Source organism: Apteryx mantelli, chromosome 7 (assembly GCF_036417845.1).
Source record: "Apteryx mantelli isolate bAptMan1 chromosome 7, bAptMan1.hap1, whole genome shotgun sequence".
Taxonomy (NCBI): Eukaryota; Metazoa; Chordata; class Aves; order Apterygiformes; family Apterygidae; genus Apteryx; species Apteryx mantelli.
In genome coordinates, this window is record NC_089984.1 from 18,393,367 (window position 1) to 18,406,761 (window position 13,395).

The following is a 13,395-nucleotide window of genomic DNA, read 5'->3' on the forward strand; positions in this document are numbered from 1 at the left end:
GTGTACTGTATCTATTTGCAAAAGTATTTGTGGGTCTTCACCTGTGGGTTTGTTTTCTTTTCTTTTTTTTCAGGCCCATCTGCTAAATATTCCAAGCTGGAATTGGAAAGAAGGGGATGATGCAATTTGTCTTGCAGAGCTCAAGCTGGGTTTCATAGCTCAGAGCTGCCTGGCACCAGGCCTTTCAACAATGTTAGCCAACCTCTTCTCTATGAGGTCATTCATAAAGGTAATGTCTTGTCTCATTAGAATGTATTATTACACAATTCAGTTTGTCAGAGGGTTAAATAGAGAGCGTGGCTCAAATGTGAAACAGATAGGAACACATTAACAACTTTTGTAAGACAAAAAAGACAGTGCACACTTGCACACAAAAGTTCTCTGCTACAAATTGGGCAGTGAGCCAGGTTCTATCAAAACTATGTTATTTTTATTTGGCAGGTACTTGGCCATTAAATGATTGTTCAAAGCATCATCCGTTTCTAGGGAGATTTTTCTGGTGTTTTGTGTTTTGTTTTGTTTTAGACAAACCACATGTTTATCAATCAAGAAAGCCCCACTGTTAAAACAAAGATATAATTTATATATATCCCATATGGCAACAAAGTGCCCAGGAAAAAAAAAAGATCATTTTACTCTTTTACATCAAGTGGCTAGTGGACTTCTGACTGTGAGTAAATAAGGACCATGTGTTTGAACTGAAGCCTAAACATCCTACAACATCATTCATGTATTTGTTTCTCCTCGGTCAAAGAGCTCTTTTGGGCTTACATGGCAAAATTGTAAACCAATTATTCCTAGACTTATATAGCAACTGTACTAATTCAGTGGACCAAGGCCTTGACTGCAGCAATCAGTGCTTCCTTCATCATTGTTTTTTGGGACACTGATTCCAAACATAAAGGAGGTTCAGTTTCCAATCCCATGAGAGTTATTAGGGGACAGAAAGCACTGGAATATGAGGTAGGCCATGGTCGAGTTCAAGTTCATTGTGCAAGTGGGTAAAGAAAGAAGCCTAATGTCATTGGGTGAGAAAGACAGGACTGTGCCTGTAGAGGTGTACATATCAACAAAGGGCAGTGAGTCTTTATTTACTTCTCATGAAGTAAGTCCTGGCAGTCCTAAAATTCTAACTGAGGGATCCTTCAGAGTCCCCAAAGACTTGGAGACCACAGACTCTTGTGTGTCAAAAATATCCTTGACTACCATATATTGTCAAAAAATGCCCATTTTAAATACGGAAACATGCCTAGGCTTTTCACTTTAATGTCTGCAGTTAGGCTGTTTGCATCTTTATTCATCTTATGAAAAAAAAGCCATTTTATTTTAGTAAAGCCAAACTTGGGAACTGCCTATGATTCATCAGCGTATGCTCACTTTGATGTTAATCCTCTCTACTTATATCCCAAAGGAAAACTGTATCTCTAGTGATCTGCATTCTTCCTGAAGGTCATTTTGATTTCCCTCCTCTTACCTAATATGGTAATATGACATTCTCAGGGGTCTCAGGCATTTGTAACAGTCACACTCATGTATCCAAATGACTGAAGCAACCTTTTCTATGGACTCGCTCTTGACCTCAGAAGTAGACCTGAAACTTCTATTCAGCTTCTGTCTTTCCAAAATCAGAAGCAATCATTTTTCTCTCAGGAAGACAGACAAGTATTAGATCTTAATGCAAGTTATTGTAATATTGAATGTAAAATTGCAGTGAGAAATTTGAGAGATTCAAAAGTGATAAAATGTACAAATGCAGGACTTGCAGGGTACCATACCAGAGAGAGACCTGTTTATGGCCTGGAACTTGTAGATAAGATGATTGGACAAACTTAAAGGTAGCATCTTTTCAGAAAATGTATCTAAAGGTTCTGACCACTTTTATGCCTTTATCTTGTCCATCTTTAACTCCATGCTTTCTATACTTCCATTTGATAAGGTAATAAACTGTTAATCTAATATTTTTAGTAAAGTGAAGGACTGGACTAACTCACTAACTGGTGAACAGTTTTCAGCTGCAGGCCCAGCTTTGCAAGGCACTTTGCCCCTTCACTAAGGTGGAAAACATTCTGATCTTCTATTGGAATCCAGATGGGCTTTGAAATATTCTGCAGTTTATTGATTCCATCTGTGTATTTCTATCTATACAGAAGAAACATGAGATTAGCAGTGAATCTGATTTAGAGGAGGATATGTGATCGTATACATGATGTTTTTCAAAATAGGGTGAGCATACACCATAACTTGTATTACTTCAAATGCCATCTTCAGATGGCACTGAAAAACAGTCAGACACTGCATTGGGAGAATACAAGACTGCTAGTTAAAAAAGATGTCTGCTATCTTACTAAGAAAGGATTGTCCAGATGAGTCAAATGGATGTCATCATTTCCAAGGAACTAATAATTCTGAGTATGTTAAAATCTAAAGCAAAATAAACATACAAGAATTGAGGCATGTTTCTTATCATGAAAATCCAACTCTATTGGTGACAGCAAGAGGTTTGTTTCTTTAACTGAAATGATGTCCTTTCTCCAAATTAGAGAGAATCTCACTCTAGAAACTCTATCTGAAAGAGGAAGCTATTAATAAGTGGTGGTCGTGAACCAACAGTGTATTTAGTAGGAGAGCAGCTGTGACTGTGCTGCATTGATTGGAGTTGTTAAAGAGGACTCTATTGAAAAGAAAGATGTGCTTCCACTAAGAGAAGTTCCAGCTCTTTTCATTAGAGTGCAGAATTTAAATACTGTCAGACTTTCATAAATTCCTTAGGCAAACATTATTAGTGGAGTCTCATATACAAGTTAGAAGATTATCAGGAAAACTTATGGAATTTCTGTTTTTTTTTGTTTTTTTTTTAAAAAAAGCTTGAAATAGGTGTTTGTTCCTCCTCCATCCTAACGTGATTAGAAAGTCGTTTGATGTGCCATAAATGTTTCATAAGTCAAACACAAATGAACATAATTAATGGTGACATTGCACACATTTAACTCATTATGTGTTACTTTACATCAAAATGATTTGTGTAAACTCTCTGCCCAGTATTAAAGGTAAAACAAACTAAGAAACCTCAAAATATTATACTTGTGTCTAATATTTTCCTTTTGGTTTTAGAGATGTCATCTCATATGGAATCTTTTATGTTCCTTTTGCGCCAAATTGAACAAAAAGAGAATCAGCTCAAAAAGGTTGCGTAACATACAATTTCAAGAACACAAAAAGTGTTCTGTAAACACTTAAAGGAAGAAGGAAAGATTGCACAATACAGTGATGTGTTAAGGAAAAAGCCTCTACACCTCCACACCTTAAACATATTTTAATAGTCTATTGTTTTTATAGCACAGAATGTTGTCAATGTTGTATTAATAAAGGACCTCAGACTCTTGCATAGTCTCAGCACAGGATTGAAATACTATACTGTAGTGCAATTTTTTGTATTGTTTGGATTTGCAAATGTATACCAGAAGTCTATCCATATGAAAAATACTGCAAAGAGTAAGTAAATAGAATAAAAGGCAGACATAGCTAAATTTGTCCCTGTGTGCAACCATGCAGTCCAGCATGACTTAGTATTGTTACATAAATTAATAAAATACAGAATGTGGTCCTTGAATGTAAGGCAAGTTCACAAAACAAGTTAGTTTTGTGTTCGCACTGTTGGTAAGACAGTAGGCATCATTCCAGAGCTGAAAAATGATCCAGAGCACTCTCAGTTCTTCTCTAAGCTATTTTGAGAGTAGGAATGTTCTGTGGGCTCTTTTGGCAGCTGTTGCTCACAACATGTACTCAATGCCCGCTTCTTCCACTACACTGCTTCCTAGTCCAGGCTGAGAGAGGCATAATAAAGGCACACAAATTTACACCAGTCAGGTGCTTACATATACTCATGGAACACACCAGATAACTTTCTATTTGTTTTTGGCCACCTAGGCAGCATTGACCAGTGTTGAAGTATGAGACTAAGTTTTTCTTGTCGAATTTCTTCAAATGAAAGAGAACTTGAAAATGTAGAAAAAACACTGGCAACATCTCAGTTTATGGTGAGGTCTTTTAAGACACGGCATAATAAGCAGAATACCTGATACTTAACAATTTTCTTACTGGGCCAGTTTCTCCCCACAGGCCTTAGATCAAAAATTAACATAGCCTGTTTCCAAAGATGATGTATTCTCTAAAAATGTCTGCATAAATTTAATCTTTCTAATCACACAGTCTAGCAATTAAAAACTGGTGTGGTTCAAAACCGTGTACTAATTACAAATAAAACATCACTCCTTGTGAGCCAGAGTAATACATTTGTCTTGGCCTGAAGTCTACAGCAGAGTGTATTTTTCAGCCTCTCATTTAAATAGATTGACACCAATCTACCTTTTGCATTATGTTTGGTTAGGAATACTGCCTTGTTTCATAAACTTGAGAGTTAATTACTTAAAAAAGAACCTGTATACCTTTGAGTCCGTACGCATCAAGGGCAGTATCTCAAGAAAAATTGGATGTTACAGTATTTCAAAAATGCTAGTTCTCATATTTGACCTACTACAAGACTGTATATTAGCATATACCATGAAAAAGCACATCTCATCTCAGAAATCAGAGCTAATCTTAATTCACATATTTGATGTTTTATAACATATTCTTTTTTATCAATTTTGAAAAAGATTCTTGCATACAGAAAGAACTGTGGAAATAGTTGGCTCAGGTTGTAGAATTTTTATACCACTAAGGATACTTGTTAGCTTTGATTTAAGGAGACAATGCATTTGAGTAAAAAGGTAGTTGATAATTTATAATACTTAAGGAAATTCAATTATAAGACTGTAAATCTAAGAAGCTTCACATTTGCTAGGAATGTATGAATTGCTTTCAGCCAATTACTTATCTGTCAGATTTTGATATCCATGTCTAAAGGTATAATAAAACCAGACACCCACACAAGCAATTTGGGTAGTCTAAAAGGATGTTATGGGAGGAAATGTTTAAAACACATTGCACTACTTTTTTCAACTACCAGTCAAGAATATAGTGGAATATATTCCACTAAAGTGGAATGGATTGCTCTAAAATTTCCCAGTGTAGTTGGTTTTGTTTTGTTTTGTTTTGTTTTCAGTATCCTTACACAAAGACGGATGTTCCACTTGTACTTCCTCCTTCTCATACATAGGTACAGTTAGAAAAGAACAGTGCTAAGGAAGAGGAGAAGAGAATTGTAAAATTACACATGAAGAGACCCTGGAAGCTTTCAGAGCTTAGGTGGAAGCAGGAGTCCCTGTCTTGGAAGCTACAAAAAAGATTCCATCATGCTCCACAATGAGGCAGTGGTTCCCACACCTGCAAGAACTCATGCCTTCCTGAAAAATTTAACACACACACACACGCGCACACGCATCCATCATTCCCCTTAAGGGCCCATTCCCAGAACACTTTTCATGTTCTTGAAAGACAACGTAGCATGATTGAAAGAACACCTCGATTAGGGCTCAAGAAAATTGCACTTGTGAAGATGTTACATTCTAGGCAATTCTTCCAAAACATTTCTCCATCTAGCCTTCTGGACATTTTTGAAGAACAAGTTATATATCTATTATAAAAAGCAAATAGATAACAACTTTCCCAAGGTTTTTTCAATGCTTTGTTCATTTTTTTTCATATGACCCTTCTAATTTTGGAAAGACCATTCAAACTTTCTCACTGTGTGCTCTCAGATAAAATACTGCATGCTTGGACATGTATGTTGAACAAAAAAATTAGTCCACTTGAGTAAAGCATATTCACTTTAATAACAGAACTACGATGTTCAAGTACTGTCTTGGAGATATAATAATTGGAATCAACTCATTAATTTACTATGCTTCTTTCTTGTGACTTTTTTATTCAGTAAAATTGGGTTTATCAATGGAAATGTATTTCAAAATATCAGATGTACAGTCTTCTTCCAAACATCTGAAATTATTCTCAATGGCATTACTGCTTTATGCTCTTTCCTGGATGGTGATGAGCTGAGCTCAGTCAATGCTAGGGAACAGACATTACAACTGCTTTCATTGTGCTCTAAAGGAGTTTTTCATGTCACTTCCTTAATATTTATAAAGACACTCCACCATCTTCGCTGTGCTTTTCCCACTAAATGCATGCAATATAATATTCCAAGTCACACTGCAACTCTAGCCTTAGTTCTCTGTCTTAGCAGTGAATCTTAGACCTTCACAGTAGAGATGATATAGCATCCTCAGGTTCAGATATACTCAATTTCTTTCATGTTACTGTTTACGTCATTGCATTGAGAAGTGAATGCTGTGGATAAGATTGATCAGTTAGGGCTACATAGCTGCTGATAATTACACTGCCAAGGGTTGGGCTGGATGTATTGAGGATTTAGGGGTTTTCTTGACAATATTAATGTTTGTGCTTGTGAGATGTGCATCATTTTTTCATCTCTCTGTCACCATGTATCACTGGAAAATGATTGTATTATTTAAATGTATTTGCTGATGTCAGTATTGTATCTATATACAGATAGAAAAGAGGATAGGAGCATTGCCACTTGATAAAAAAGATACAGATGAAAATTAAATTTCTTTTCTTGGGGTATACTCTGTCATTTTCCAACCATTCTTTGTATAGACTATTGAATCAGTGGGTAATTTGCTTTATGAGTATTCAGGAGACCAGAGTCACAGTATAATATAATCAGGATAAGATAGACTTGTCCTTACAGTACAAGAGGAGAACTTGGGAGATCTGGGTTCAAACCACTGTGGTGGTGTGGCATATTCTCTGTGAGCTCCTCAGTTGTCTAAACTCACTTTACCGTACTTTCCAGCTGTGATCTGAATAACTGTTTTGTCACTGTTAAAATGTTCTCCAGAGTTTGCAAGGTTTCTGAAGACAAATTACTACTTACTGTTTGTACCAACAGAGCACCCTGTGATAATATTTTACAATGATTTAAGTTCAAAAGTGAAAGAGAAGGCTATACACTTATTCTACATAATTTGTCATGTGTTCACTAGTATAAGACTGTGAATGATTCCATGTTGCTGTATCAGAAACCACCAATACTTTCTAGAATATTACATTTGTGTGTGTTGCTACAGTAGGTATTTGAAGTATGTTAGCTGCTTCAGGGATAAAAATAACAGAATGACCTGCAAAGCCTTCTCATTAGGATCATGCAGGGAAAAGTCTTTCGCAAAAAAAGATGCTCATTCTCTGCAAGGAAAGGGATATAGCACAGTGCCTTTTGTTGCTGCATGGTCATGTACATGAGATGTACAGTGTTTGCATGACTAAAGGAGGAGGTTCAAGTTCAAAAAGGGAATACATCAAATGAGAATCACCCTTGAAAAACTGTTGTACCTTCATTAGTTCCAGTTAGGAATGGCAAACAAGCATGTGAGCTCTGATTTCAAAACATTCTGCTTCTCCAGTTGAAATAGTTTCTGCTTAATTGACAAAAATTTTAATACAGTAGAAACTGATTTTCTCTTAAATTAGCTGCTCCTGAAGAATGAATGGAGCATTGCTCTTCCTCATCATTTGAGTTTTGCTAGCTTGATTAGCTGTCCAGGACATATTGGTTATGTTACAGAGGAGAATATTATGCTACAACTCTATGAAGAAAATTATCCAATTCTAGATATTATGGAAATGAAAAGCTCAAGAGGATTTCTGATCCTATGGACCTGAAAGTTTGGTCTGTTACTGGTGCATAGAGAAACAAGTCAAGGTAGCCTTTCGGAATGCAGCTGTCTGTCATCTGCATCAGTCAAGGGAAGAGGTTCTCTCATTTCATCTAACTAGTTAGGAGGATTTCTTTTTCTCCAGTTCACCTCTTTTGGTCCATTTCTGCTGCTCCTAGTTGCGTATTTTATTGCAGCTTGTTGGGAGAAAAGGCCATGCTAATTCTTAGGCTGTCAGTTTCATAAGGAAGGAAAAAAAGTGGTGGTATGGCACCTGAGTCTCCTAGCCAAAAAGCAAGCCATAAATGTTAAAGACAGCTTGATTTCAGGCAGATTCTCTGCACAGCTTCTTAATTAATCTTTGGAATATATTTGTTGGGAAACCAGAGTTCAGATACTTTAAGAAAAGTGAAATTAGCTCATCTGAAAATCCACACAAGAACAAATTGCATCTGTTTGGCTTGATCTAAAACTAAGCAAATAATGGCAGTAGTAGTAAACCTTACCAAAGGAACAGATTATGTAAAATAAATATTCTCCTCCATAATCTGGAACATCAAAAAATATAGCTTTAAGGACAAAAGAGTACAAATGCAAGAGCGGATAAAGGGCAAATTAAAGGAGACTTTATATAAAAATTACTCAGATGCTGTTCTGAGGTGGATTATATGGTCTCCATAATGTTCTGGCTTTTGAAAAATGCGAATCTATTGTCATGAAACTAGTGCACACAAGGACATACTTTAGGAGAGATATTTCCTAAACATTGTGCGCTAGAAACAGAATATGTGTGAAGAGAGTTGAGTTTTATTTTTGATTCAGCTGAGACTGAGATTTTGAACAATGGTGCCTGGTCTAACTCCGTTCTGAAAAATTTAATGATGGGCAATGGCAGAGAGAAGTAGATCTTATCCACAAAGAATGTGATTACGCTCTGTAGAAATGATGCAGTATGAAGGAGAGCTTTTTATAAACAATATGCAGTATAGTAGAGTTTGATTTTAAAATCTCTCCTGAAAATATTTTTCTATAATTTCAATAAAAAGAATAGGCTGAAGAAAATTGCCTGGGTTCTGCTTAACTCCAGAGGTCTGCGATATAAACACGCAAAGCATGTAAGCATGACTTTAAACCAAAACTGATATATTAAATAACTGATTTAAAAAGACACAGGAGACTTCAGTACCTGACAAAAAAATTAAAAATTTTTCTTCCCTATTCAACTGCAGTGGGAAGTGGTGTCAGTGATTATAGGAATTGCCTATTTCCCTGAATTATAAGCTAAACCAAAGTCTAGAGCCTTATATCAAGCATAGTTGGACATTTTTAATGTATGCATGACTATTTTTCTCATGTTCTCATGTAGATATTTTATGTGCTGAAGGTTAAATACTTACAGGCTTTGGTGTTTTAGAAGTCTGTTTCTGAAGCATACTTCATTCAAAAATCTGAAAAAAGTCTCTGCATTTTTGCTGATTTAGAGAAAAAAAGATTCAGAATTTTTTCTTCACTCCTCCCTCAAAATGTGGGACTAACAGTTATACTTTACATAAGATCTGAATAAGGCCCGAACATTTTATTCTAGAGGCGTATGACAGAGAGATTAAAAGAAAAGGAAAATAATGAGAGAAACGAGAGAAGCAAAAAGGGAAGAGAATAAATCATAGCAGGATCCAGTACTATCAAGGTGATTTTCTTCTGTGCAGAAATGGTTCACTGCTATTGCGTTTGTATATTTTGGGCCTTATGGTGTTCCTCACTGCAGGTTTTCTGCTACATTTTCTTCTATTTTAAACATTGGGTGGCTTTAACTTCTGCATTAGTTACTCTGCTAGCAAAGACTCTAAAGTATTTGCATGCTTTACCGATCACCAACCATTTGGCTACCAAGAAAGCATTTTCCAGTGGATCTCTGAGATTCTTAGTCAAGAATAACACAAGGTTTTATCTAAATTCCTAACTTCTCAAACTTGCAGTTGTCCACAGAGATAACTACAAATAGGAAATAAAGCCTTTCGTCAGTTTTTGATATCAGAAGCAAACTAACGTATTTGGCTTCCCGGAACCCTTAATACTTAATAGAGAGAGATGTATGCTTTCTGCTGGAATGTGTTTGTACAAGATAACAAGCAAAGGTTTGCTGCGGGAAACTTTGCTCTGAAATTAAATCTATTCTCTTTGTCTCAACTTTATTAGCTCATATTATACAAAGGTAGACAACAGAAGTATCCAGAGTCTGCTCTGAGGCGAGCTGAAATAGGATAGAGCAGTTCTGTTTGCAGTAACAATTCTTTTTATAACCATAAAGTTAAAATGTCTGTAGTTTTTTTTCTTTGTTTTTCAAGTTAAAATCAGCACAGTAACATTTTCAGATAAGCTAGAATTAAGGTGTTAATTTCAATAATGAAATAGCTTTCATAGTTTTAGTAACTGAGATTTGTGATATGTGCTAGTAACCTTGATTAGTAGCATCTTGAACCAAAGTCACCCCAAAGTCACCTCTGTTTCCTTCTGTAGAGTTTGCCTAATGTTCAATTATTCCTCATTATTTTCAGCCCACTGACATATGAGGCACCTATTTTTTAGCTGTATATGGGACAGAGTTTTGCATCTCTGCATTAACAGTTCAGTTTTGACAACTTACTGTTAATGTCTAGATAAGTATAGGTAAGAAGTAATTAGTACTAGATAAGGATCAGTAAGTCCAGATATGGACTGGATGACACACTGGATGATGCTCTTTCTTTTCCTAGCATCCCAAATATCAGCAATTCTTTAAATTCATTAATCAAAATTTCATGTTAGCCTAAGCTCCAAAACTATAATCACTTCAAGAAGGTGAATTCAACACTACCAGTATCTAAGAAGCTTGATCCATTGCAGTGCTTTTTGAATCAGTTTGGATTTGGTAGTCCTTGCTTGGATCCTTGACTGAGAGTGAGCACCTAAATATGATTCTGACCTGCAGTTCCTCCAAATCAAAACCAGAGACTTAAAGGGAAGAAAATAAGGGAAAAAAATAGAAAGTAGAAACAAGCAGAAAAGCAGAGTACAGCCTTATTTGATTTTCTTTATGCTTTTCTTTTTTCTCCTTGTGTATTTTTTCCAACCCCAGGTGGTGTCGATCTAAGAAAAAGCCACAAAATAGAGCACAAGTCACAAACATGTCATTGCTATCATTATTCTGTTTTTTACCCTGCCTGCACTGTATCTGTTTTGTGTATATAAAGAACTGCTGATCAGCAACATTTGCAAGCCTCACGTAAATAAAAGGGTTACAAAAAATGTGATATGACTACTCTGTGTGTGGTGAAGAGTAACACAATGCAAATCCATTTTAGCATCCCACATGGTATACAAATGATGAAACTATTTTTATGGAAGAAATTTCTCTTGATTGTTTGCAGTCCACTTGTCAGGAAGCATATGATTTGGATCATCTCCATATTGAAATTTATACTTGAAATGGATTGTTTACTTTTCCAGAACTGAAGTAACTGGTTACCTGGCAGCCCATCAACAGGAGAGGAAAAAGAAAAAAGAATAGATTTGCTGCAATCCTTCTGTTCTTCTGAACTTTTTTTTTTTTTGAACATTCTTTTGAAAGAGTGCCCTTTGAATAATTTGGTAAATCCCAAATTAGTATTGAGCCTGTAGGATAAAAATGTAAACTTGTGTAAAATACCATAAGTTATGTTATAATAGCTGTGCAATTCAGATTTGTTTTTTTAAATCCTGGAAAATTGTGTGTGTACAAGAGAGAAATTTATGTCACACCAGTAAATAATTTATTTTTATTAACTATTAAATTGCTATGTCAGAATACACTGTGATGTCTTTCTACTTTGTTCTGTTCAGGCGGTGATCCTAAAGCTTGTCAGAATCAGTAGAGATGCTTCCAGTGGTTTAAACGAGCTGTAGATCAGGTTGTTATAGGGAAGAGATGCTTCTAGGTTGTGAAAGAGGTTAACAAGGTCAGCGTTATCATGATCATATTTCAATAAAAGCCATGTGTGGACATGTTATGAAAATGCTTCTTCAAGTTAGACAATTAGCACAGCTGTCACTGTCATTTATACTGCTAGGACACTGCACTCTTAACACATGCTTCTGCAACCACAGAGGCTCAGCTGTAATTCCCTTTCTGAAGTCTTTCACTGGGGCCGTTGCTTTACTTGCTAGTAATGAATAATGCAATCCTGACTTTGCTCACTGAGCTTCGCGTCTACGACAGTACTGTATCTCTGAGGTTTTTTTGTACTAGTTATCCATAAATTACTAGTTTGACACTGAATTGATCTTACTGTTTCTTGAAACTTTTAAAAGTGAAAACTTTTCTAACATGATTTAGACAATTTCTGTCCCTGCTTGAGCAGGGTTGGACCGAATGATCTCCAACCTCAACTCTTCTGTGAATTTTTCGCAGATTATCCTGGTGTGCTTTTGTTTAATGGGATAACAAGAGCACAGATTAAGCATAGAATAGGTGACTGGGCTTGGAAAAGAAGTTAAAGTAGGCAAAGAAGATACCTATGTTATGAGCTTTAAAGATAGGCACAATGGTGCTGGTGTGCAAATTGGTTGAAAGAGGAGGTGTTAAGACTGATGGAGGGGAAGTGAGATGATGAGGTCTCCATCAAAGCACTTATGAGTTGGTGGCTGTACTCATAGATGCCAATAAGAGATTTCAAAGATGATGAGATTTCAGTTTGGATAAAGAAGTTGAGAGTGAAATAAAAAGCAAGATATGCAGATCATTAACATAGAGAAACAGTTCATTTGGTATTTTGGATGATGTTAGCTAATGATATGGTAGAGAATAGAAAGAAAGAAGGATCAAGTCCAGAGTCTTGGGGAACTCCACAGGCAAGTGGAGCAGGGATGAAGAGAGCACTCCAAAGGAGCAAATATAGCAGTAGGAAGAAGAACATCACTGTATTTCTTTAGGTTTCTGATTTTATGGGTTTTTGAGAGTTTCATGATTTGGAACTAGAGTAAGCATATGGAACACAGAAGAAAAGCTTAAATGTTTTAGAAAATATTAAGTGTTTATAAAAATGTATAAGGAGGTATAAGAAAAATGTAATTGTTCTAGAGTTTTATAAAATGAGTAGGATTCAGTAACAAGTATTGCTTTTGTTTTTACATGTAGTTTACTTTTAAAATTTCTGCTCATATTATTTTATTTTCTACAGAATGTGAGATTTAAAAAGCAAAGGTAAAATTTTTCAGTTCCTAAATACTTAATGGTCAGATTTTAGATACTTAGCTTAAAAGTGTTGTTACACAATTAGCATTTTCGTCTGATTGTAAATTGGTTTAGAAGCATAATTTAGAATTGAATAATGTGAAGTACAATTAATGAAACAACAATATAAATGAATTAGTTAAAAAATAGGATTAATATCCATAAAAAAGTCACAAATGACATTTATGTAGGCATGAGTTTGTTTTTCAAGTTAAGAGGTAGAAAGCCAGTTGTTTGATACATTAAAAATGCATATAGTGTGTTGTAGGTCATAGTCCTGAATTGGCTGGGGTTTGGAGTATGTGCTTTAATTTTTTCTGTCTTAAATGTTTATGCTTTTTTGAGTCTACATAGAAACTTAGTTTCTAAGTCCTACATCTTATGCACAAGCCTCTTGTTTTAATGCTGTTCAAAAACAGATGTAGTTTGATAGAACAAAGATAAATTGTTGCTTGCTTAAAGATGCTTTTC

The 13,395-nt window shown here is 35.6% G+C and overlaps 1 protein-coding gene across 4 annotated transcripts in view; it reads left to right on the forward strand.

Annotated features, from left to right (window-relative positions):
* The window catches only part of KCNMA1 (potassium calcium-activated channel subfamily M alpha 1), a 545,630-nt gene that overhangs the window by 397,095 nt on the left and 135,140 nt on the right, over positions 1–13,395 (forward strand). For all 4 annotated transcript variants that reach the window (XM_067299877.1, XM_067299878.1, XM_067299876.1 and 1 more), the window contains one exon: positions 74–229. In XM_067299877.1, coding sequence (XP_067155978.1) covers positions 74–229 — 156 coding nt within the window. The remainder of the gene's footprint in view (positions 1–73; positions 230–13,395) is intronic.